At 39.6% G+C, this 23462-nt stretch overlaps 1 protein-coding gene across 1 annotated transcript in view; it reads right to left on the minus strand.

Moving 5' to 3' along the window:
• Positions 1 to 3366: 3366 nt before the first annotated feature.
• Positions 3367 to 23462, minus strand: part of LOC142948003 (voltage-dependent calcium channel subunit alpha-2/delta-1) — a 52775-nt gene continuing 32679 nt past the window's right edge. The window contains exons 13-39 of the mRNA XM_076089879.1: positions 22827 to 22905; positions 22439 to 22488; positions 22268 to 22357; positions 22077 to 22151; positions 21889 to 21969; positions 21468 to 21542; positions 17783 to 17854; positions 17444 to 17515; positions 17128 to 17189; positions 16606 to 16680; positions 14579 to 14601; positions 13983 to 14043; positions 13797 to 13888; positions 12709 to 12790; positions 12168 to 12230; positions 11457 to 11560; positions 10834 to 10923; positions 10664 to 10731; positions 10514 to 10552; positions 10158 to 10229; positions 8958 to 9110; positions 8553 to 8605; positions 8114 to 8169; positions 7868 to 7997; positions 7016 to 7128; positions 5699 to 5781; positions 3367 to 3477 (exon numbers count right to left, since the gene is read on the minus strand). Coding sequence (XP_075945994.1) covers positions 3367 to 3477; positions 5699 to 5781; positions 7016 to 7128; positions 7868 to 7997; positions 8114 to 8169; positions 8553 to 8605; positions 8958 to 9110; positions 10158 to 10229; positions 10514 to 10552; positions 10664 to 10731; positions 10834 to 10923; positions 11457 to 11560; positions 12168 to 12230; positions 12709 to 12790; positions 13797 to 13888; positions 13983 to 14043; positions 14579 to 14601; positions 16606 to 16680; positions 17128 to 17189; positions 17444 to 17515; positions 17783 to 17854; positions 21468 to 21542; positions 21889 to 21969; positions 22077 to 22151; positions 22268 to 22357; positions 22439 to 22488; positions 22827 to 22905 — 2124 coding nt within the window. The remainder of the gene's footprint in view (positions 3478 to 5698; positions 5782 to 7015; positions 7129 to 7867; positions 7998 to 8113; positions 8170 to 8552; positions 8606 to 8957; positions 9111 to 10157; positions 10230 to 10513; positions 10553 to 10663; positions 10732 to 10833; positions 10924 to 11456; positions 11561 to 12167; positions 12231 to 12708; positions 12791 to 13796; positions 13889 to 13982; positions 14044 to 14578; positions 14602 to 16605; positions 16681 to 17127; positions 17190 to 17443; positions 17516 to 17782; positions 17855 to 21467; positions 21543 to 21888; positions 21970 to 22076; positions 22152 to 22267; positions 22358 to 22438; positions 22489 to 22826; positions 22906 to 23462) is intronic.

Consider the following 23462-nt stretch of genomic DNA (forward strand, 5'->3'; position numbering starts at 1 on the left):
AAAACATTCCTTTGGATGCAAAACCAAGGGGGAATCACAAATGTCCATTGTAATCATCTTTGAATTGTAGATTTACATGTGCACATATTTCCTTTCTTGCAAGTATGGAAGGCCAAAGTTGAACCAGAAAATAAAATGTTTAACAGACAGATAAGGTAATTATTTTAATTTCAACTTTATTTTCTTTCCAAACATACAGTTTAAATACCATGGTAAAAATATGGACTTGTTTTGTGTTTGGCCTGCGGTCTAAGACAAATGCCGTAACCATGAACCCATTGTTCGATTATGGCCTGCAAGCTTTATTGCATTGCATTCCCTCTTGCTCTCTTACCATGACTCTGGTCACATTTGACTGTCAACCACCCGGCAAAGGAAAAAATAAGAGGACAGAATAGAAAAGAGAAAAATAGGGATGCTGTTGCATGTGCTGAATTGACTCAGTTAAGCCACTTTAGTTCCACTATGTCAGCAATGAAGTTGGTAAGTTGTCACAAATAAAAGGGCAGAACCACAAAACTAAGACACACGTTGTAAAAAAAAAAACATCCATTGATGCATTTTCTTTTGTTTTTTTAGCTTATGGAGAATTCCAAATTATGAATTGAAAAGAGATGTAGAACTTGTCCCTGCTTCTCCTGCGTCTGTAACGTCTTAAGTCAGGCATGTTAAAGGGTACGACCTTGTCCCCATTTACAAGAGTATCCTGTTACAACCTCCCTTCTACATATCGCTATATAACACACGTACGAAGACCTCCCAGTCTGACACATCAACAAGAAAAACAAACGTCTTTTTATTCTCCACCCAAAACCGTGGCTGTATTGATTCTTAGATTTCCATCAGATAAACACAACTACCACAAAGTAAAGTGCTCGTAATGCACAACTACTCTGACGTTAGCGGCTGGCATACTGCTGCTGAACTGTCTGTGTCAATAATGTTGCCAGAGGCATCACATAATTGAAAAAACTGAATTATGACCTCAGTGAGAGCACACTGCCATGCTGTGTCATCATAGTTAGGCTCTTCATTTGGAGGGAGCTTTTGCGTACAGTCATTGGTTTAACTTCTCACCTTCCTGCAGCGATGTAGAAGTGTAACCTGTTTGTCATGCATAGTTACACGTGTAACAGAGCACATTTCTGAACACACCAAACCACAAATCCCAGCCGACAGTGATGCTATGAGTGCTCAGATGTAAAAGACTTAACTTTCAACCAGAGAGGGTAGTGAAACACTGATTTTCAGCCTGGTGTTAAATAACTATTTAATCCTAATTTCCCAAATTACCTTGTGTTATTAGTCAGTGAAGAGAGAATTTTTTTTTACAAGGCTATGTGACAAAGTAGTAATCACCAACATGTACTTCATACACAAACTGTGAAACTGATTTGTTAGCGAATTTCTCTTTCTCCAGGAAGTATGACCAAATCAAGCGGTCAGATGTGACAATAAAAATGAGCACCTCAGGTCATAACAATACAACACTTTTATTGTGAATATATATTTGCACAATAATCAACACCATATTATAAACACTTTTTCTTTTCTTTCATTTTCTCTTTTATACAGTAAATAGTAGTAGTGTACAAATGTATACAAAATGTATTCAGGCTAATCAAGTTCCACAAAAGAGTAATTCATGTGCAGTAATAAAGCACAATCAGATATCGGAGGGACACGCACATGCCTGCACATAGACACGGGACCCCCGGGTTTAAACACAAGTCAACACGCGACTTTGATAGACAGGCATAACCTGAACACTCAACAAGGTCACCATGAAGGCGAGGTGGAGAGAACTCAACTTTGTTTAAATCGCTAAAAAAGGAAAACAAACACTAAAGTGCGACCTTTATGACTCATGGTAATGTAAGGCAATGCAAAATTACCACTGGTAGTAGTGTATTCTCAAAGTTCTCTCCAACAGGCCCTGATGCTGATCATAGGCATAGACAGCGTTCAAACACAGAACAAGCTCATCCCATGACATTGCAGCATTACGACACTGAGCTTTCAGCGCCTGCTTCACAGCACTTATAGAGCAAAACAAAAAGAGGAAACAAGCATGAGGAGAACAGCAAGGAGAAGAAAACAATGAAACAGTCATTTTGATATGCTGATCTCATTCACAAGTCATCTTGGCTCCTGAGTCTGGGGATCCAGAAAGGGAACAGAAACAGGACTAATAAAGAGAGGTGTTGGAAAAGAAAGCTCAAGTCTGGTTTAGGTTTGTTTGGACCATGGAGGGAAATTATATTCTCCCATAATTAAAATTTTGATTGTTTCTACTGCTGCCTGGGCCACAAAAATTAGAACTGCAGCAGATTTTGCCCATTTCACAACATATTACTGCAAGGGCTACCTTCTTTGCTATACTGCAGCAAGCCTGATCAAAGAAGCATACATGGCAAGAATACAACTCTGGTCCACTGCTTCATTCAGATAACAGACTGTTTGAGCTACTACGTAGGCACTGGGAATCTGATGCATCAGATTGAAATTGTAATATGCTAACATATTGTAATTCGCATGATCTCACTTACTTTTCAGCGAGCTTTCTACTGTATCTATCTATTTAGCTAACATTGTAACTTGAATACTGATGCGCACCCACGTCTGAGGAGTCTCTTAAAATAAACTAGCCTGAAGATTCTCTGTAGTAGGTCTGTGTGTATTTGCGGTCCTTGGTTCTGTGTGGAGCTTTGGTGTCAGAGTACTGGTGTTGTCTTTAGCTCTGTACTGAGCACATGCTGCTACAATACAACACCTAACTAGTCACGAAATGCTAGTTGATTTTGAGTACAAAAAAATAAAATAAATAGGTACAGTACATTTAAAAAACACTCAAACAAAAAGGGATAATCTTCATAGTTGCACTGGTTGCCAACAATAATAAATCATTGCAGCATTATGATTCATACGCAAGCAACAAACAATATCGACAACTACACAAATCAACGCCGTCAGTGACTTTTAATGATATTTAATTGGCATAGTGGGACTCTTCAACCTCTGCTAAATAAATCAGAGAAACGAATGAGGCAGAATTAAAGGGTTTGGTTAGCTCTTACTCTTGCACCATAGGAGGGTATTAAGGAGTAGTTCATGGAAATGAGTGCAGCTGAGCACAGTAAACGTGTCTCTATTTTTGAAAATGAATTGAATGCGGATTGAATTGAAAAGGAAATGAATGCGGACCCTTTGGCATTGGAAAATGGAAATGCTGATACTGTCGTCAGAAAACAAAATGTCTTTTTGCAAATATTCGGCATACACCCTGGATGGCATAACTGAAGTGTCTTCTGGCCTCTTATGGGATGAGGTGATCGGTGTGAGAGTGTATGAGTGTGTGTGTAGGGGTCATGAGTTCTGTAAAGATGTGATGAGCCACAGCAGCAGTAGTTGGAGCCCAAGCATCGGCCAAAGACACAGGCTTAGGCAGGTCCCTCCTCCACAGTCAGAATCATCTTCCTGTTGAACAAGTCAGTTGTCAATCAATTAGATACAGCGTCTTCTCCTACATCCAGTAGCTCCTCTAAAACTACCAACATCACCACTACTTTTGCTACTGACAATAATGAACAGTTCATGATTGTACTGTATCTAATGGATCTCTATCATGTTATATCCTACTGTGTTGCACTCTATCATATTCCTAAGTCTACCTGTCATATTAAAGGCATAGATATCTCTCTTCTGAGCTAACTGGCTGCCGGTGGTAGCTTTATAGCAACCAGCGAGGTATCGATCTTCTCATCAATCTCTCAGCAAGAAAGCAAGTGTAGAGTGTATTTCCTCAAATTAACTTCTCATTTAAATGCTGTGCCGCAGTTATAGAGACATTCCGGACCTCATTCTGCTTTATGTGCACGTGTGTGTATGTGCATGCCCCTGCCTATGACAGTTTGTGGCGTTTTTGTATTTGATGGGAGTATTCAGGATATCCGTGCATGCCGAAGGTCTAGGAGAAAGAGGTGGGAGTCTTCTGTATTAAAAGGGCAGGACTGCCACGTGCAGCTTCCTCTGTTTCCTCCAGTGACGAGTGGCCTCGACACAAACTGTCTTCCTATGAGGAGCTGAGCCAAAAGTAATGGGACAGATAGAGAAAGGAAAAGGGATGCTTGCCTACTTTTACTCTGTTCATTGACTTCCTCAGCCATTCCTCCCCTTCCCTTTGCTTCCCAGTATAGATTCTTCCCAATATAAACACGCAGGCACATGAATTAGTGGCCCATTATGTGTGTGATCTACGCCTTTAGAAGACAATGAAAGGCTCAGTCCACAAAGATATGGGAAAAAACTTTTCCAAATATTTAGACGTCTTATAAACTGTTGAAAGTTGGGTGGCAAAGCATTGATCACACACAAGTTATCCACCTTGCTCCTTTGTTTTACAGATTTACCTCAAACGGTACAATACATGAACTTTCATTCAATCTCCTCAAGGGAATCTAAATAAGGGCATTTGCTACAGTCTCAGGTCTATTACATTGCATTCTCTGAAACCCTAATAGACTACTCAGTTTGAGAGAAAATACAAATAAATAAAACAATTATGGCTACGAATATATTTATACATAGTTTTGTGCTAATATAAATGAATTGTGCTGGTACGATGCAATTATATCAAATTGATTCAACACGTTGTACTGCCAAGATTCAACCTGTTTTCCATCTGTTGGGGTAAAAAAACAAACAAGATGCCAAAAAAGACAGGCATTCTGTTAGAGAGAGAGGCATGAAACTAAGAAATAAATCTGTTTTTTTACCAGAGTGTGTTATTTACTTAATTCTTGTGGGCCATTTCCTTCTCAAGCCAGCCATTGCAGTACCTGATTTGCCCTTGCCCAGCACATTGCGAAGGCCCAGGAACAGTAAAAACCATTAGGGCTGTAGTCAACCAAAGAAAATTTTGGTAAAATTATTTTTAACCTAATTATTTTATACTTAATCCTAAATGATAACAACATACTAAAAGCCGACCAGCATGCACCTGCCCATATTTCCGAAAATAGAACAATTCTGACATGTTCAAATTCAAAGCCTATCAACAAGTGATGCACGGGTCAGGGCTTTTTAATTACCGCCACACCTATGAGACCCATTCTGAGAGCCAATCCGCAATAATCAACCCACAAAGATATGAATTAATTTGGTCGGAAAAGAGCATATCGACAAACCAATCGCCCAAACGACCAGCAGGTGTTAGCCCTAAAACTCATAGTGGTTAATAAGCCTGCATGAAGCTGTGTAAGGACACTGACCCTGCACTCAGCACCAGAAACAACAAGAGAGGTGTGGGGCTCAATGTAGAACCTCTGCTGATTGGGCACAAGGGCTTATCCTACCAGACAAGAGCAGCAGCCATTGGAAAGCAGAATCATAAAAAAAAAAAAGAATGATATATGATGACAGAAAAGATCATAAAAAGCATGATGAATAAAACAATTGAGTGACAATTGTATACAACATCCTGAAATAAAACAAATATATAAATGGATAAATAAAACAAATTAACTGAATGAATAAATCAAGCATGGATTAGAGTGAAGAATTAAGCAGTGCTTTGAATCTCTGCAGAATGCTGATGAAAACCAGACAGAAGTGACAGAGGCCAACAGTGAAGCCTCGTTTATAGAGCTGTTTCCAGCAATGTTCTCTGTACGGAGGTACATTTGCGGTTGTGTCTTACGTCTTCATTGTTGTCGAAACATACGTCCGGCCCTTTGCGGTATCTGGGATTCTGGGCCAGCTCGCATGGATCTGGACCTTCAGCTGAACAGATACTCAGGAAAAAGCAATTTACCACCAGCAGCGCACATTTAACAATTTGAAGAGCAACTATTGATTTATGTTCTGACTCTTAATTTGACTACTAAAATGCCTTATGTAGTTTCAACTCATCAGCCTTGGTTGGAGATACCCTGATTTATTTTTCTAGATATTTGCTGATCTCGCATTGACATCTAAGAGAGATTAAAATAAAATAACTCAGAAAGGCTGCTATAGTACACACATATATATATATATATATATATATATATATATATATATATATATATATTAGTGCTGGGCAACGATTAAAATATTTAATCGCGATTAATCGCATGGATTTTTTGCGATTAATCGCATTGTTATGGCAAAGTTCAATAATGAATTCAAAAGTAGTGTATTGCGCACTTTTATTTTAAAAGTACTGCTATATGAACAAAAGGGCAATAACATTTGGTTCACGAGATGCAGGTAGCATGTTTTATACTTAATGTGAATATAATTCATACTTTGTTGGCATCTTATTCTGAAAACCGGATGTTCGTCTGAAGAAACCGGATGTTGTCTCACGTTAATATTTCCGCTAACTTTCAAAGTCCTTCGCTCGCTCCCGATCTGTGCCGTTTAAATGCGTTTACCGTGAATTTCAGCATATAGGTGCACTAAAATTACTGACTATAGGATGTTTGCTGGCTTTTATCCCACTGTTCTTGTCATCCTCTTGTTGTTATGCATATGTATTGTATCTTGTCTTTCAATAAAAAAAAAAAAAATTATAATAAATTTAAAAAATGCGTTAACGCGCGATAAAATAATTGTCGGCGTTAATTGTCGGCCCTTGTTGACCCCATGGTGGTGACATCTGAAGATGACATCTGGACTGTTACATCAGTAGGAAGCTGCAGTATATATATATATACTGTATATATACACATACACACTCATATTGTACATGCACACAAACACTCTTGCTCCTAACCTTATTTCGTCATGATGGCAGCATGCAGCACAGATAAATTAAAACATAAAATCCTGGGAGTAACGTGAGACAGGCTTTCATATGCCGTGCATCTGGTTTACTGTTCACCCGTGAACATTCAGGGGGGACTTACTGCAAACTCCTTAGGTGTGTGTCCTTGTATTGAGAGTTTAAAGCCTCCCCTGTCATCAGGGGGATGGACGGAGGGGTGGAAAGTAAAAAGGATGTTGGATTTTTACGAGCTGAGTGAAAGGATACAGGGTTGTTCAGCCTGCCGTAGCGGCCTGGGGTCACACGACAAACATGTTGCCTTGGCATCGGTGATCAGGAACACTAGGTTGGTGTTTGGCAGCTTCTCAGCACGATACATCCTAGAAAGCACACATGGTAACACGAACATACTGGTGCTTACACTATTCATACAGTAATATACCTGTGGTGTGAGGATATCATGCTCCAAAAAACATATAACAAATTATCTACAACATATTGAATTAGCATATATAGTTTACAGTTTATATTGCATACACACAGGTATTTGTGCAGATGTGCACATATATATGTCTTCTGTCCTCTGGGGATTGGCGTTTTATGGTAGTACTGAAGGTTTCTGTGTCTACAGTCGTTAACATTGGGGGATAAAGCACCAGACACGTGGGACTCATAACATCCAGTAATTACAGCCATATTTAACCCCCTCCGACAGCTCATACTGACACAAGAGGAGGTTAGAGCAAAGTGGATGTGCAGTGGTCCGTGAATGTGTGTATTAGTGAGTTTGAAGTATAGCCAGAGAGTAAAGGAAGAAAAACAGATAAAAGAGCTTTTGTGCTTCCCTCTGCAATTCCGGTCACTGACAGATCAAGGTAATGTGCGTCTGATCGGAACTCCTCTGAAAACAGCTGCCTGAAATCATGGCTGGAAAACAGAAAGAGGCCAGGGAAACTAACACTATTCTGGACCCGTCCCTGCAGACCATTAAACAGAAGGATGTCCAGGAAGAAGATAGAGTCAGAGGTGAAAAATCATGAATTTACAGTGTGAGTGGACAGAGTCACTGAAAAGAGAGCACATGCAGATTTGTACACATATGACAAAACACCCACATACCTGGAACAGTTTCCACAGTCCAGGACACCTGAGTAGGAACTTTCATCATTGTCAAAGAAGTACTGAGTCTGCTCTGTGATGCAGCTTTCCTTAAACATGGCATCTGATATGTCGTCATCTGCTGACTCCGCTGGAAATAAGAGACAGGTTTAATAGAGAACAATGCTGGAAAAGATGAGTGAGAGTGGTGGGAATACAACCTGTCAAACGCTGATGGTTACATCAATCACAGCTTTTGCTGCTCACCTGCCTCTAGAAGGTTGGGGAACATGAGACCAAAGAAGAGCTGCTGGAGTATCGACCTAGACACAGAGACAAAAAAAAAGAGTCACATAGATGAGTCAATATACCATCTTTAACTTATTTATATTGAACAACAACAACACACTTTTAACAACAGCCACACATCTGTTTGAGGCTGAGTATCAGTCATTCTTTTTTAAAAGCTGGTTAAATTGCAGTTGGACAGTCATACAGACAGCGATGCAGTATAATGTTGTGTAACTGCCCTTCTCCTACACTGACCCAGCCAGGTTCATTCCTCAATAACATACAAGCCAACTCTCATACAACTCCTACCCTAGTACAAGTACAAATGAACTCCCACTCTAAAACGCACGCGCAAACAAACATAAACATTGGAGGAAAACAAAAACAAACACAAACACACAACCTGTACACTCACCAGGCAGCACTGGAGGCCCACCAGCCAATACTGAGCATGTCTGCAATGGTAGGCTGGAAAGAGACAGCAAAAGAAAGTCATGAATAATAAATTCCAAAATAAAGCTGAGAGAGATGGGAAAGATAAAAAAAAGAAATTCAGTCGTGAATGATGATTCATTTCATTGGTCCGTTATTATATTACTATTTCGAACCTAGAAATAAAAAAAAGAAAACAAATGTAATATACAATCACAATATTTTAAACTACAGGAATTAAGAATCAATGTAGTTTTGTATCAACAGTTTTCCTCACCAGATTGTAGAATAAACACTAATTTATTATAGATGCATAAATGTGTAAATGTAATAAATGAGAGCGAGAGTGTGGCTGCCATCTGACAGCTTGTGGGAATGAGTTTCTAACCACATAGACGGAGCGGGGTCCTGCTGCAGCCTTGCTGTCTTTCTCTGGGTCACAGATAGATTGGTAGTCATAGGTCTTATTGAACGAGTACAAGGAGGTGTTGACCAGGTTGATCATCAGCACAGGATCCACCTCGCCAAAGAACTGACCTATCTAGAACAGTTCACATGCGCACACACAAAGAAAAACAACAGTCAATAATAATGGTGTAAGACTCTGCTTGTACTAACAAAACATCCAGCTGTGTACTATCTCCTCTGATGGGGCTTTATAGTCTTAGTCATATATTCACATATAAACAGACAGCTGTTAACCTGTCACTCTATCCCTGTGCTTCTACTGCCATGCCCTTTCACCCTCTACTCAAGTAGTCTGGATAGCTGGAGGGTGGATGTGTCCTCCAGTGTCACCTGTTACATGTGTTAATGTTACGTTAACATTGAATGAAGGTTGCATATTTATAATCCTATGATTACAGTGAGAACAGGTCACTGTAGTTTCACAAGAAGCTAACACCTGGTGGATGATGGTTGTGTTTATATATTCCTGATAAAAGGACTCTGGCCATAACTGACCATAGAACTATGGTGACAATATGTAACAAACTAACAAAAAACTTCTGCGTGTTCCCAACGGACACCAAATGTATCACAAGATGACAGGAGGGTGCTTATTCCAATGCTCGGTGACCATAAACCGTATGCCAGACATTTGGATGGTAAAAAGATCAAAGGCAGCAGATGTCCTGCCTTGACTGACATGCAAAGTTTCCAGACGTACTGTATGTCCTACCACTGACACACACAGGGGCACAGCAGCCTGAAAGAGTGGAGCTAACACAGCAGAGCTGACTTCTTGCATACACAGGGGACACACTTCAACTACAGCTTTCATGCCTGACTAAAATCCATCAGAACCTCCCCTTTGATCCTCCTCCAGTGGATAGTGCTTTACTTTACTGGAGACATGGATGCACTGCCGTCCTACAGGAGCTTTCAAACAGCTCACAGCTAACAGGACATTCTCATTAGATGAGTCATGGGCCCTTTATTTGACCTCTATATGAGATTGATGGATCCCTGACAAAGAGGAGCTAGGTATGAAGAAAGGTAGAGAAAAGTAAGAAATATGAATATGAAGTCTTTGATTTCAACCTTTACGGCTGTGATAAGGTGAAGAAAGTGGTTGCCGGTAACTCACCAGTGTGATATACTCATCGTGGTTGGACATGAGAAGAAATCCCCCATCATCCAGGATGGCACAGTCTACATGCTGTAGTGTAACAAGATAAACAGTTTAAAAATGCAATAAAAAAATGGTAAAATGTGTGGAAAATGAAAAATCATCTTTTAGTATTTTAAAAAGAGATACAAATCAAGCTCGACTACATCGTTATATTGCAGGCAATTTACAATCGTAAAGTTTTTTTCTCCTGTAAGGTAACATTCGATTTCTAATCAAGGCCGTCTGCACAGCGATGGCAACGAAAACACATCTGAGACAAGACAATAAACAAAACATTCTCAGATTTGATTCAATAACCTGCATTGCTGTACCTTGTCATTCCTCAGACAGCCACAAATCTCATCCTTGCACTAAAAATATAAAAAAGTTAGCCAGACAACAAAATGACTATCGTACACCAATAGATAAATGTGTCAAAGATAGTGTAAAAAACACAAATACACCTTATTAACACAACTTACATTCAGCTTCAGTGTAGCATTCATGAAAATGCTCATCCAGAAGGAGACATTAAGTTTCACTCCCACCACTACAGAGAAAATCACAAAACATGCAGATGTACAGCTATTGAGTCTTTTTTTATTCATGTTGCATCACAAGAGGCAATCTATCTGGGATTAGCAAGACTGACCAGCTGGTTTGAGCGTGACTTCGTCAATCGTGAGGTCCACTGCTTTGCTCACTAGAATAGCTGACTCAGTAACAGGCTCCCTACCCTCTGCTGCAATTGAGAGGGGACACACAAGAGATAATTATAGCAATTTCACCTAAATCATGTTTAAAATGATGTAGGCAGAGAACATTTCAAAATGAGAATCACAGTAAAAGAGAGTATTTGCTATCCATTGTGAGAAATTCCATAGATTTATAGCTGCTAGTAATTTATTTGAGTGGAGTGGAGTCTGTGAGGCCAGTACATGTGTTAATCCAGTCAAGTGTAGAGGAAAGCGCGGCTACATTACACTGACGGCTGCCTGTCCTATTGTCTGTTAGAAAGATCAGTGGAGATAACAGGAAGTATACAGGGCAGGAGGGAGGAAGAGAGGGGATGAGCGCTGAAAGACACAGCGGGAATAGGAGAAGGATAAAGGCAGTGGTATCAGAGGCCTGAGAGTGTGATCTTTGCCAGTAGGATTGGGAGGACGTCCAAAGGCAGAGAGCAGGATAGGCTCAGTGCCAAACCACATTGAAGATGCTCATACATAAAAGTGCGCACACATTCACATATTCAAACATTTAGGAAAAAAAACTTACGGTTGAAAAATGGAGCTGTGAAAATATATATTTCATTGTCCAGGGTCCTTTTGTAGAAGCTGGACTCATATGTCTCAGGATTCTCAGTCCACTCTTCCCCAGCACTAAAAACATTAATATAGTCACATAATATTATATATGGACCATCATATCCATAAAACACCAAGCAAATGTGTTTGATCTATCTGAACAATTTATATTTTAATCTATAGCCAAACGCTAGTCATCGGAATACAAGTCACACCCAATGCAGTTGATATATGTCCAGGGCATGATCCAGGAAAAGCAATTACTGATAATATTTCATGTTTTATAGGCAGGAGGAATATACATTCATCTGCATCTGGAATATCATATTCTGACCAAGTAGATCCCCCAAATGTAGTTCAGATAAAAGTAGCAGCAAGGAAATTGAGGAAAATGAGCTGTGTTTGGCTGCTGGATGTGCGGATTTGACCCATGACCTGTACTGGCTTGGCAACCTATGGGAGTTCAGCTTAAAGTGTCTAATCCTCTATGTTCTGGAAAATAACCCAGTGGAACAGGTGAGTATAGCAGCCAAACGCGCTGAACCTAAGAGCAGTACAGTCTGTATCCATTTTCATCTCACACATTTACACCACCAGATGTTTGGGCAAAGCTTGGTGCGCTGTTTCACGACACCAGAACTAACGCTTGAAGTGAAACTGAGTAGAAAGAGGGGAGGGTAACCTTCTTGGGTAGACTCTTGTTATTCCTCCATCTGTGGCTACAAACCTGGCCACTATTCCATCCCTGAGAACATGGAAAACAACAGCCAATCAAACATCAAAGCCAATCACACGGACGAATATTAGAAAAGTGTTTGTGAACTGTGAGACCAAGCTGCAGACACAAATTGTTTTATGACCAGTCACCCTTTTCTATTTGTCCTAATGTTAAACAGATACCCTGCAGTGTGTGTTCAGATTATTTCAGACGAGTGGGCATACCATGAAAGGAAACTATTTTGTTCTGAAAACAGCATGTCTTGGCAGAACTTAGTATGGTTGGGTGCGATATGCATTTTATGCTTAGCTTTCATCGTGTTTCACTAGTTGGTCGTGATTAAATCACCCGGAGTAAAGACAAAGGAAATAAAACTGTGGCTCAGTCAGTAGATTGTGCATGACATAAGCATCATCAGCTGTGATATGGTGGAGCAATAGTGTGGACATGCAAGACAGATTGCCATGTAAGAAGAAAAATGTATTTTTAAATGTTTGGCACTCACACTGTCTGCTCGTTCCAAAGTTTAACCAGTTCAGCTGTCAGACCTGCATCCAGGATTAGTCGATTCACCAGGGACACATTACCTGTGGATTAAAGACAGGATACATTTTACCTATTGCGAACAGTACAACACAACAATAACAGTGATTAGTAAGGAAATATGGCAATGGAAGCATTGCCAGCCTATTATTTGTGAATCTTTGCAGGGAAGATGAATACGTTATGATCTGTTCACTGGTTAACAGAAAAAATGCTGAAGAGAAAAGTGATTAAGTGTCTGACGATGAAAGTCAGGCTGAAAAAGAGCAGTCGTGTTTTTGCCAAATCTTCTCCCTGGATAAATGAGGGATAACGATTAGATCTCATGGTACTTGTCAGGAAATCATCCAGCAGGGAGACATGTTTTTGTAGGTCTTCTCGGAGTGATTATTAGACAGTAAGACAGAAGGAAGTACTTTGTGAAAGACTGGCTGCAGATTTAGGAGAGAGATGATGCCAAGGTATTGAGTTTGAACCCCATTGTCAAGAAAAGTACTTGAAAGCGCTGTCAAAATTTTTAGCACACAGTTTCAACACAGCTTCCCTTGAGTGTGCTTTTAAATCATGTCCATAACTTTGCATAACTTGCAGACTTTAAGACTCAAGAACAAATTGTGAGACCATACTGCACAACAGCAAGGAGAAAGGCATTAATGCATATTTAGATGGCTTGACCTTGGGTTAAAATGGATCAAGGATACCTAGATCCATTAGCTGGATGATGGTTGTAAGCCATAGGGGGCAGACCCATTAGATGATGACAAATCAAACACCATGAGTCATTGTGCAGCATGACAACATCAGGCTTCCAGGAAACTCAGTCGATCGACTCTGCTTACACCACAGTAATCTGATGACCAAAGTAATGCTCTGACCTTCAGATGCTGATCATTGTGATACCACCAGTGGGAAAATTCTGACTAACAGTAAAACATACCATGCATGTACACATACACAACTTCCACTCTCGTCAAACAGTGCCGCGAACTGACATCACAAGCTGTGCAAATGTGTAGAGTGAAATAACAGTGAAAAAGATGCATGACTCACATGCATCTGAAGTGTTGCTATCGATGTACTGGCTGAAGTCGAGGAGAAACTGGGTGTTGTTGAGTGATAACTTCAGCTCTTTGCAGTACTCCCTAAAGGAACAGTATAGATACATTTAAATCTCAGCCCCTTGTTTTGTTCCTGCCGAGTGAAGGTGGGTTGGACATATGTGTCACGATCACTTACCTCGGAGCAATGTAGGTGTAACCAAACTCATCAAACCTCTCCTGCTGTATGGTTTCCATGGCTTTGAAAAGACAAAAAATAATTGGTTTAGGCCGATAAGATGAATATGAATATTCCACACAAAAGTTTAGGAGCTTAAAAGTGTGTTCTCCATTTATCAAAGGATGCACACAGCTGAAAGCCCCCCCCCCCCAGACATAAAATATTGGACAGATATGAGGTGATGGATCAAGGTAGAGAATGTGGATGGAGGTGCAGTGGGGAGGCATGAGAGAATGACTGAGTGAGAAGTACTTGCCTTCTTGCCCTGTTGTGACCCCAGAGAGACATATATGAGGAGAGGAGAAAGTAGGAAAGACAAGGGTTGATCAAAAATGCATCCATCATCTGACAAATAAGTTCAGACCTTAAAAAACAAACTGAAAATTGGAAATATTTCCCACGGTAGATAATAAAACAGTATGCTGCAGTGAAAGAATATGAGATCTTATAGACAAACAATACATGTAAATAAACTACATTGAGTGCATATTCTATAGATGCAGGACAGAACAGGATCAGCTGGGGACTGCAGCAGAATGGAACAACATATAAACATATATTGTAATAAATAAAATTCCTTCCACTCAATGCTTTGTCTGCCCTGGCTCTGGATTTCATTACAAATAGTGTGTGGTAATAATTCTTATGTCATAAATGACATGACAGGCATGGATGGCCATCATTCACTGGTCTCTTAAAATGAAGACATTTCGGACATTGCCTTTAAAAAATATTGAGTCGTGTGGTGCAGTCTGCGAAAAAAATTACTGAGCACTGAGTTTCCTCGGGGCCATGGAAATCTGGTGTAGGATGAAACAATGTCTTTCACATAAAACACAACAGGCAGATTCATTGTCCCTCTGTCTCTATAGACCGGGCAGGGTGTCTGTATGTCCAATTGCTTTCCACACCATGCATTCTTTCTCTTCTTTCTTGCTCTTTACTTCTCTATCGCCGTCTCTTCAACCCCAGTATTAGGTAAATGTATTCAATGCATTCAGCATTTCTGCTTTATGAATGAAAAAATGATCATCCATCATACACTTGACTAGGTATCCTCCATAATGTATTAGGAGGACAAGTGGCTGCAGGAACCGCCTACTGCAGGAAAAGGATAAGATGGAGCGAGGTATTGGTGGTCTGGCTCCAGTGTGAAACTCTATATGGCTGTACAGAGAGCTTTAGAGTCCCAAACTCCCTATCTGAGTAGTCTGTGGCAGCAAGGCATGGTGTGTTACTTTCTTTAAGAGGCCTGTAAACGTTCCAACAGTCTTTATGGCACGGTGACAGACTCGTTATGGCAGAGAGGGAGTGATACAGAGGTCGGAACACTCAGTCAAAATCTCATCTTTTGGAACAACTGAGCCATTAGCCGTTTATGCTTTGTGGTGTCACATCAAAGTTATAAAAATACACTAAAGCCAGATGGTTATGTGCTGTTTATGGTGTTTTTTCTAATTACATCCCGTGATCAAAGCAATTATCCATCTATGCATCTATAAAGTCATGATTCATATACCAGAGTCTGTCCATCCATTCCTTCATCTGTAATCATGCAAATATATAGAGGACAAACATGCTTATGGAAGAACATCACATGGCAAGATGAAGACAGGAGACAAAGAATAGTGAGTACTTGCCCCAAGAAGAAGCTGTAAGATTCCAGTGTGGAAGCAGGACAGGAGAGGATAATTTATTAGAATAAAAATATAACGAATTGTACAAAGAGTGACAGTTGCACAGACCGTATGTGTGTATATGAAAGAGTTTCATCCTTGTGAGTATGACTTAAATTCTGAGCTGTTAGAAGAAGCCAGAGTGGATCATACAGTGAAACAGCCTTGAGAGCGCAAACAGAGCAAAAAGTAAATCAAAAAAGAAATGAGCTGAAGAATAATAAAAAGGGGAAGGGGAGAGGGAATAGGAGGAATAAAGAGAACAAGGTGAGGACAGGTTTAAAGACTATATAGAGAGACAGAAGAAAACAGAGACACAGAAAAAACAATCCAGATTAAAGTCCGTCTGCTTCGGGTAGCCTGTTACCCTATGAAACATTTAGGAAAGGAACGATAGGCTTAAGCACAGGGAGGTAAATAAATGGAGTTGGCAACAGAAACATAGCGAAAACTGCAAAAGAGGGAAAAGATAATGTTTTGTAGAAGAGGCGATAATGAGCATGGAGAGGAGCGAGGTTTCGTCTTCTCCTAAGCCAGAAGGAGGGCCAGAAGAGGGGAGTTAAGAAGGAGAGAAGCGCAAAATGTAGACAAGATCAAAAGAGCTAGTGCTTAGGCTGGGTGTGGGAGAAGGAAAGCATGTGGATGAGTGTGTGTGGGAGTGCGGGGCGACTGACCAGTGGGTTACACTACAAAAGAAAAGCACCATGGGGATCCGCTGATCTGAGCAGCAAATACAAAGGAGTGGTTGTGGTTCCAGCTAGGAGCGAGTAATACAAAACAAGAGGAGATACTCAAGAGTACGACCCACAGAAAGCATAGGAGTTGATTGTGAGGCACCAGCAAAATTAAATCCGATTCACTTGCTTGCACACAGTTTATCACGAGGATGTATGATATACTTACACATAGCTCTTTTCAAGTCATCTCCCAGTTTGGCTTGAATGAAGTGTTCACTGTATCTCGGCAGAGCAAGAGCCAGGCTGCAGAAAAGACAATAACAGTAACACTGTTAGAGTTTTGTGGTTGAGAGGTCTGGTTTGTGTGAATTATTTAGTCTGTTCAAACTAAAAAAAAGGTAATTCAAAGCCTGCAAAATGCCCTGTGACATGCTTTTAAACACTTTAAATGTATGTGATTACATTAATCAAGAGAAACAATACGCAATTAATCAAGCTTCCGTGTTTTTCAGAAAGCTCTGCTTTTTTGTATGTTTAGTGAAAAGCAAAAACAATCTCGCAAATGTATTTCCCAATAACCAAGCAGAGCCTGCTGTTAGAAACAAGAGAGTGACCCCTGTTGGCTTAAGTAGTGTCCTCCATCGGCTGGAGTGCTCTCTGTAGTTCGTGGCAGACAGTGCATTGTCTTAGGTGAAGACAGCTTATTAATGAACCATAAAGACATGTTACAAAATTGCTGACATTGCTCACCTGTAATCTGTTCCATTGACCGGCGCAAACGTGTAGGTCCTGACTCCTCTATCTATGTACCTCTATCAAAGATGAGACAGGAACTGACATTCAGAACTGCTACGTAATATTAATGTAAGACATGCTCATGTTTGTGTTGTTTCTTGTTCAAAAAACATTCCAAGACATAATCAGTATTTATTATAAATACTAAAATATGTGACATTTGTACAAAATACAGGTGAAGATGAGACAGTATAAGAAGTGAGCTTGCCAACTTTGGCTATGGCAACATAAAATGCAACATACTTAAGCCCTTTCCAGCATTTTGTCTTACCTCATCCTGAGTTTTCACCAGTGTGTTAATGGAACGTTCGCCTGTCTCACCATCGATCATCATTCTCCTGATCTATAGGAAGAGATGTAGAAACAGACAGCGTACATGTAGTTCAGGAATCACTGAATCTGACTTACAGAGTATCAGCTGATTTAAATACATTCTGTCTCATAACCTCATGCTAACGCGTTAGGGACACTAAGTAAAACACTTGCAGGGACTGGTCATCTAGTACCTCAATAACTGCCTGGATGTATATCCACCTCTGTTCCTTTTCTTGTGTGTGTGTGTGTGTGTGTGTGTATAGCAAGGGGATTTCCATGCATCTGCACACTCTACCTCTACTTTGATGTCATTCTCCAGCTCAGCGTCGAGGAAGTCTAGGGTAACAGGTTCCTGGAATTTAGGATTCTGTGGAGAGGATGATAACGCACTCTTAGGTGTGACAAAATTCAGTAAAGTTAGACACAGACAAACCTAACGACAGAAAAACAGGATTTATGCAAACAGAAAAAAAGAGGATTCCTTTAGGCTTATCCTGAGTTGTTTGGATGGAAGCAAAGTATATTTTGTAATAACCCTCTTTTATATCACTCTATCTAAAGCCAGCTGAGTTGATGAGACTAAAATGTTATATAATTCAGTGGACCATTTCGCAATTGTTATTCAGAGATTGGTTCTTTTTGCATCTTAGTACTGACGTTGCGTTGCATTGAATAAACATAAAGTCGACTTTAATAACTTTTTTGTATCATTTTCCTTAACACATGAATCCAATCAATCCATGGTACAAAAAATAGAGGGTACCATATGGCAGCATTTTGACAACATATCTGTGACACCAGACACAGCTGAATCAGATTTGATACAAAGTGACACTGGACCCTATTAATGTCCTCTCTTAAAAACCCTATACATCTGAGTGGCTTTATGGTGGTATAAAATGGTGGCAGTAATCTAGTGCTTCTCTATAAAACAGCAATACATGCAATCTGATACCAGTCTGTCCTCCACAGCGATTGGGTTGATGCGGTAGGAGCATACCAGTGCTTTCTGCATAGTTTCCTATTTTTATGTTGACATACGCAAACAGTGAATCAATAGATACATACATATGCATTTCAACTTTAAAGAAAGAAAAGGAATTAGGATTGGCGTTGAATTTAAAAATAAGAAAATAGTGTGAATCAGTACACGGACAAGAAAGCAATTAACGAAATACTCAATTCATCAAAAAGCACGAGTTGAGTTCCTTACATTTGATGGTAAGTTAAATGAAATGAAGCAGCAAAGGAAGATGATGAAGATGAAGCATCTCAACATGAAAATGAGAAAAGAAAGAATAAAAGATCAAGAGGTACAACACTGAATTAAACATCAAACATACACAAGAAAAACAGGAGAGGATATAAAAAAGAGAGAGAAAAAATGGTAACACTGGGTGGTGTGAACAGCAAAGTAAAAAAGATCAAATGAGAAGTAAGGAGTGAGAAAAGAAGAGCAACAAGATTAAAAAGTAAAACATTGAGAGAGTGACATAATACTGTATGTTAGCAAGAGACTTGTTGTGGTGAGGTAAAAAGAAAAACGCTACTGTAACTAAGGAGATACGTGTAATGAATATTAAATACGTACAAATATAATCAAATACAGAAAGTGACCATCGCTATTCACTTGATCTCCCATTTGGCTGATTCAACAAAACAATGAGTGATTGACAGGCTCTGAGCCTCAAACACAGACACATGAAAACACCTTTTCCATCAAGTAAAGCCTTCGGTGCTTTTCTTTGCTCTTCTTTCAATAAAGAAGTATCCTCCAGCTCTGATATAACTGATGCTATTGCAGCATAATACGCGAACCTCTTCAGGAGCCACCATTGTTGGTCAGAATGAACAGTCGCCTCTCCGTGTTGTCTCAATGTATGTAATGTATGTATGCAATATGTTATTTGTATTGTTTTAACAGCAGACACTGTATGTATGTTTCCAAGACAAATTTCCTTCGGGACAATAAAGTCTATCTTATCGTATCTTATCTTATCTTAACCACCTAAGCCTCGCCCTTAGCTGCCTGCTAGTAACAGGACACTGATTGGTCCTTGAAGTCTGACAAGATGGATTTTCGTGTGATATGTGATCCCGCAATTCTTGCGTGATCTCGTGACATTCCGAGAATCAAGCATGATCTCAAAACAATCCCATGACAACCTCTTCCCACTGGATTTTCTCTAGTACACACAAATACAAGCTGCACTTATAAAATCGACGTGCAACAAGAAATGCATACAAGGAAAAAGGAGGCAAAAGTTCTGCTAAAAACAACACTTGTAGAACTAGAGAACAACTTTTATGGAAACCTGTTGATTGCACAAAAAAGTAATTCTCTACAAAACCACAACTCACAACGTGGACGTTTTTAAGTTAGTCAAATCCTTTCAATTAACTTAAAGGAGCATTGTGTAGAAATTAGTGGCATCTAGTGGTGAGGTTGGAGATTGCTTCCAACTGAATACCCCTCTGTTAACCCCTCACATTCCAAGCGTTTCAGAGAACGTAAGAAAGCAAAAGGCTCTCGCTAGAGCGAGTGTATAGTTTGTCTACTCTGGGCTCCTGTAGAAACATGGCGGTACAACATAGCAAACTCCATGAAGAGGACCCGCTGTATAACGTCTCATTCTAAGGTAAGGAAAACACAACAATTGATCGTTTTAAGTGATTATACACTAACAGTAAAACATAGTTATGAATATTATTATTCATTTCTGCCAATAAAATCCCATAACTCCTACACACTGTTCCTTTAACCATTTCTATTTTAATAGGTAATGCTGAGTCATGCAATGTCGTAGACTATTTAAAGAGACCTTCCCTCTCATTTGGGTATGTGCTATTGATGTGACTATAGGTGACTCACTTTCTCTCAGTTTCAAAGCTGTCACAAAATATGCTCACACAAACATGTGGGCAATTACAAAACATACCCACACATTTGTAAAAAAAAGAAAAAGTCCATGTCCAGAGTGATCATTACAAGCTACAGAAGATTGTTCCATCACTTCAGTTTGGGTGAAATCAGAGGGTTGTAGATCACAAAAAAGATACATAATGGCCAGCAAGAAACTAATTATTACCTACGATGACTGCTACTATATTCGAAATGCTGGGGAACTATCTATGGGACTACAATACAGAAAACTCTACATTGCTATCTTTAGGAACTACTTCTGCAATCTACAGTACTTGTTCTTTGTCTCACCTCATGAAAAGTGACAGCATATTTATTACTGAGCCTGTGCTTCCTGTTACGAATCCTTTTCTAGGAAAGTTTTGAAAAGATGCACAGCGATGCCTTTTAGTGTTTTATGTCATAGTGTGGGGAGTGGGGGTTTCAAAGCTCACCAAAGAAAAACATGATTTCAAATACATACATTGTGTCACTCCCAGCTGTAACCATTTTAATTATTCACACACACACGCACACACACACACACAGACACACACAGCTTTGACCGTGATAAGTGTTTCAGTCTGGGGAAAAAGATTGTGAGGGGGAAAAAAACAAGGAGAAAAACAAGGAATCCCCTTTATTCCAGAAAGAGAGGAAAACACTATGCAGCTCTGCAATATCTGCATTTATTTGAGGAGTTTTAAGACTACTTAAGGCCTTTGGCTGGGCAAGTCAGGCAGCATATTATTTATATGGTACCACTTGAAGTTTTTGTGTAAGTGTTGGATATTTTCATTCATATTTCAGTTTTAAGCCTTGTTGTAAACTTAAAATGCTAAATAAATTGGATTGGCTAAAAGTAAGGACTGAGGACTGAAGATATCAAGTCATACTCTAACTGGAGAAATAATTCTTTTGATGAAGATTCACGACGAAGAGAACCTGCACCATCTGCTAGCCTGCATATTATTCACTATGCACAAGCAGTTCATGTTTAACCATATGGAATAGTCAGAATATAATGTAATGCTAAGACATGGACCTGCTAAATGATGCATAGGGCCAGATGCCATACCTTTGGCTGGAGATTGGGGTGCAGCAGGACATATCCATTGGGATCAATGGCAAAGTAGTACCCATTTGGACCAATCTGAAGAAGAAATTTATTTTTTTTTTTTTATATTTGTTTCCAGGAAACCACATGATGTAAGTACAATGTAATGGCAAAACAACTGGTAGTTAGTGTTAAATAGTGTGTAAAAGAAGGGCCTCAGTGGTCCCAAAAAAACAAGAGTACTACGTGCAACAAAGATGTTGTAATTAATAACAAGGATATTTCGTATTCGCAGATGATTAGAAAACAAATTTAATGGAATCATATCTCTCACTAATTTGCCGGAGCGAAAATTCTTCACAACTTTGCAAGTCACAAGAGTTGTGGTTCTGTGAATGTATTTGTCTGCATGCATGTGGTCATATGTGGGTGTTAAACTCACTGTGAAGCGCGGTGTGAGCTTCTTGATGTCATCCAGAGACACGTCAATCCCCATTACGCCAAGAATCAACTGATTCTGGTGCTGAGAGACAGTATAAGAGAAAGGGATGAGTACCGGGGAAATATATCCACCCACTCCTGCTAATGCTGACTCCACTTCTCATGTGTTCATGCATTTATTTACTGCACCTCGCCATTCCTGTCATCTATGGTCTTCGTTTTATTGAAGACAGGTAGTGTGCCAGTAATGACCAGACCCAGTTCCTGATGGAGAGTCAAGCAAATGCACAATTCAACTCAGAACTCAATAACTCATTAAGTTAAATAAACATGGCAGGAACAATATTTCTGTAAAATGAATTATCGGACACAAAAAGTACCAGAGCATCAAGGTATACATTCGTCCACTGGACTTGTTTGGCCTGCTTGTCTGCCAGAACCATTGGCCTTCCCAGGACATCTAGGTACTCCTAAATTGGACAATACATTTTTCCAGATTAACGCTTCCATGAATGAAAAATAATGTGAAAAATAATAAACCATGATCTAACCTGTGTGTTTATTCTGATGGCTCCGATGGAAGGGATCTCATAGAAGTAACCTGGATAAATGATCAAACACAATCATTTAACTGAAACTTAATGCTAAGATCCCACAATGACAACATAACAGCAGACGGAAATAGAGGGCAAGGGTACATAAGAGCACCTCAAAAACATGGAGCAAAGGAAACAGCCTGCAATACTGTAGGGTAGTCTACTGCATCATGACTCTAGCTTAGCTTATATATGCAGCTGTTTTGCCAAAGGCAGCTCCTCTGTTTCTAAAATGAGGTTCAAATCACTACCAACATCTGTTAAGTACAACTTAATCCAATACCAGGACGGTTACAAACTGATCAATATTCAGTATTGATGTGTGTTATGATCTGTGCTGTACCTTTGTTGGAGCAGGCCATCCACTGAATGGGTCCTTTATCATAGTTGTGCTGTCCTACTGAGAAGGTGAAGATCCTCACCTGGAGCACAAGATTCAATTCAACAATATCTATCATGACCTAACCTCTTACAATGTTAAAAGATATGATTCTGGTAGGTAGCTGTATTTTCCCATTTATCGTAATTTAATATTAATGCCAATTAATTGATGATTGTCTTGTCCCTAATATAATGTTATTATGTACACTGAATATCATGTTTGACTATTTCAATGTATTAGATGATTTACATATCATATATATATATAACAAAAAAACAGCATACTGTATGTTTTAACATATTGTGGTGCTGCCATAATACTTTAAATCAACTAGAATTAATACTCAAATAGTCACAAGTGAAATATGAGAGTTTGATCAAAACAAAATGTGTTGTGTATGTGCATCCTGCTAATATCCTCAACCTTGTGCATGTGCATATTTGTGGGTGTTAACGTGCACAAGTGTGCATGTGGGAAGGCCTTTGTTTTGCATATTATGCAGAAAACCCTAATATGCCTTCTGCATACACTTTTGGGTAGGGAGGATATGCACACGGAAGATTGGACCCAAAGGGAGCTCCAAAAAGCTGAGTCTAA

The sequence above is a fragment of the Anarhichas minor genome, unplaced genomic scaffold (assembly GCF_050575085.1).
Source record: "Anarhichas minor isolate MPS153535 unplaced genomic scaffold, ASM5057508v1 ptg000011l, whole genome shotgun sequence".
NCBI classification, from domain to species: domain Eukaryota; kingdom Metazoa; phylum Chordata; class Actinopteri; order Perciformes; family Anarhichadidae; genus Anarhichas; species Anarhichas minor.